At 47.9% G+C, this 2880-nt stretch overlaps 1 protein-coding gene across 1 annotated transcript in view; it reads right to left on the bottom strand.

Moving 5' to 3' along the window:
* The window catches only part of LOC112071781 (telomerase-binding protein EST1A-like), a 46295-nt gene that overhangs the window by 14059 nt on the left and 29356 nt on the right, over positions 1-2880 (bottom strand). Inside the window, 4 exon segments of the mRNA XM_070439512.1 lie at positions 1119-1151; positions 1153-1235; positions 1879-2024; positions 2273-2334. Of these exon segments, the coding sequence (XP_070295613.1) occupies positions 1119-1151; positions 1153-1235; positions 1879-2024; positions 2273-2334 (324 nt within the window).

A 2880-nucleotide genomic window follows, 5' to 3' on the forward strand; every position in this document is an offset into this window, starting at 1 on the left:
AAAGAGAGAGATTTGAAAGATACCAAACATGTTTCACCAGTGGTGGTATAGTCTCCTCCGTCTTGCTAAACATTCGCATCTTTATTGTAGCCAGGAAACTAGTGATAGGGGAAATAACTGTTCTTCTCTTTTAAGTGACCTGACCTCAACCCCCTTCATCACTAATCCATGGCTCTCTCCCGTTATCAATGCCTGCCACATGTGATCGTTTTCCTGCACTCAGTAAACATTCCAAGCTTCATTGCCTCCACCATATACCTTCCTCCTACAGATGACCAGTAACTTCTGGTGTAAACCCTCTAAACCACAGCATCAATACTTCAACAGGAACCTGATAATTAACCTAAGTTTTAGGAGTCAGAACCCAGAATCCATCCAACCTAAAACATGATCCCAGTTTGATATGCTGCCTTGTGTATTCATTCCATAGCACCTAAATAAATGTTTTGGGTCATGGAGAAAAAGCACATGGCTAGTTAGCTGGCTACGGCAGGTTCTAGCATTTCACAATAGCCTGTTAGAGGGTTAGTGGGTTAGAGTGTTAATGGGTTAGAGTGTTAGTGGGTTAGAGGTGTTAGTGGGTCGAGTGTTAGCGGGTTAAGGGTTAGAGTGTTAGAGTGTTAGTGGGTTTGAGTGGTTGTGTGTTGAGGGTTTGGGTTAGAGTGTTAGAGTGTTAGTGTGTTGTGTGTTAGAGTGTTAGTGGTGAGGTTTAGAGGGTTAGTGGGTTAGAGTGTTAGAGGGTTAGGGGTTAGAGTGTTAGAGTGTTAGTGGGTTAGAGGGTTTAGAGTGTTAGAGGGTTAGAAGGTGTTAGTGGTTAGAGTGTTAGTGGGTTAGAGTGTTAGAGTGTTAGTGGGTTGAGTGGTTAGTGGGTTAGAGTGTTAGTGGGGTAGAGGGTTAGAGGGTTTAGAGTGGTTAGTGGGTTAGAGTGTTAGTGGGTTTAGAGTCTTAGTGGGTAGAGTGGTTAGTGGGTTAGAGTGTTAGTGGGTTAGAGTGTTAGTGGGCTTATGAGGGCTTTAGAGCGTTAGTGGGTTGAAGTGCTCTTCCTCTCATATGAACTGCTGTCAGTCAGACAGTCTTTTTACAACCATCATATATACAAATATCCATCTGTGAATGACTACTGCAGGTGTGTCTCTCAGTAGCTCTGTGCACGCGCTGGACCAGCAGAGAGAACTGGGCCAGACCCAGAGCTGTAGTCTGCTCCTGTAAAACCGACTCACCTCACCAATCTCCTCCTAAGGAAGGGAGACGGAGGGGGAGGAGAGGGGAGAGGGGGGAGGGAGAGAGAGGGAGGGGAGAGAGAGAGAGGAAGGGAGAGGAGAGGGAGGGAGAGGAGAGAGAGGAAGGGAGAGGAGAGGGAGGGAGACGAGAGAGGAAGGGGAGAGGGAAGGGAGAGGAGAGGGAGGCGAGAAGAGAGAGGAAGGGAGAGGGAGGAAGGGAGAGAGGAAGGGAGAGGGAAGGAGAGGAGAGGGCAGGAGAGAGAGAGGAAGGGGAGAGGGAAGGGGGAGTAGAGGGAGGGAGAGAGAGAGAGGAAGGGAGGAAGGAAGGGGGAGGGCGGAAAGGGGGAGGAGTGAGAGGACGGGGAGGGAGATGGGAGGGAGGGAGGGAGAAGGGGAGCGAGGGAGAAGGGGGAGGAAGGAGTAGAAGGAGAGAGGAAGGGGGAGGTAGGGAGAGAAGAAGGGAAGGAGGTAGGAGAGAGAGAGGGAGGAGGGTGAGAAGGGAGAGAGGGAGAGAGGGGAGAAGGAGAGAGGGAGGGGGGAAGGAGGTAGAGGGAGAGAGAAAGAGATCATAGGCTTCAGGGTTTTTGCACAATACTTTTGTACAAGGTCACTTTTCTCTCTCTGTGTGTGTGTGTGTGTGTGTGCGCACATGTGTTACCTCTGCTCTGAGCGTTGTGTATAGTGAACATGTTGATGGTGATGATCTGTAACATGCGTGTGCTGCCCAGAGGGGAGGGGCTGTGTTGGATCAGCACTCTGAACTCCTGGAGAACACGACTGACCACCGCTGGGAACGACTCCATGCTGCCACACAGTGGACATGTTGCTCATTTAACACTCTTACCCAGAGATACTTACAGTCAGTGCTTTCAACWAAGGTAGGTAAGACAACCACATATCACAGTGATTGGAAGTAAAATCATTCTTCAAAAACAACAGCCTAATCAGTGAAATATGTGTGTTAGAGCATACAACCACACGGACTTTAAAAAAGAATGAAGTCTACATATTTAATTCACGACCACACACACACACACACCAAAATAACTCACCCCACTTTAGTGAAGAGTTTTCCGTGAGAGTGGAGGAAGCTGAGTATAAACCTCTTATTGAGCTGCAGACAGACAGGAGCAACAGAGCACTGATGAGTCAGATAGTAGGTCTAGCATTGATTAGTCATGTCTGTCCTGTCGTCTTCTTCTTCTTTCATTGTTCTATGCTATTTAACTGCTAGGTGAAGGGGACTGGTTATAACACTGGTTATAACAGCTAGGTGAAGGGGACTGATTATAACAGCTAGGTGAACGGACTGGTTATAACACTGGTTATAACAGCTAGGTGAACGGACTGGTTATAACACTGGTTATAACAGCTAGGTGAAGGGGACTAAACCTAAACAAAAATTGGGTTTTAGGGTTAGTTTTTTTTGCTTAAGGTTAGTGTACGGGTTAGGTTTAGGGGTTAGGGAAAATTGTATTTTGAATGGGACTAAATTGTGTGTCGCCAACAAGGTTAGTTGTACAAGACTGTGTGTGTGTGTGTGTGTCTGCTTGCGTATGTGTGTGTTGTGTGTGTGTCTGCCTGCGTATGTGTGTGGTGGATGTGTTTACGAGGGCGTATCTCCATGGAGACGGCGAGAGCGCCGCGGCCACGACGCACG

This window comes from Salvelinus sp. IW2-2015, unplaced genomic scaffold, assembly GCF_002910315.2.
Source record: "Salvelinus sp. IW2-2015 unplaced genomic scaffold, ASM291031v2 Un_scaffold1717, whole genome shotgun sequence".
In the NCBI taxonomy this organism is placed as follows: domain Eukaryota; kingdom Metazoa; phylum Chordata; class Actinopteri; order Salmoniformes; family Salmonidae; genus Salvelinus; species Salvelinus sp. IW2-2015.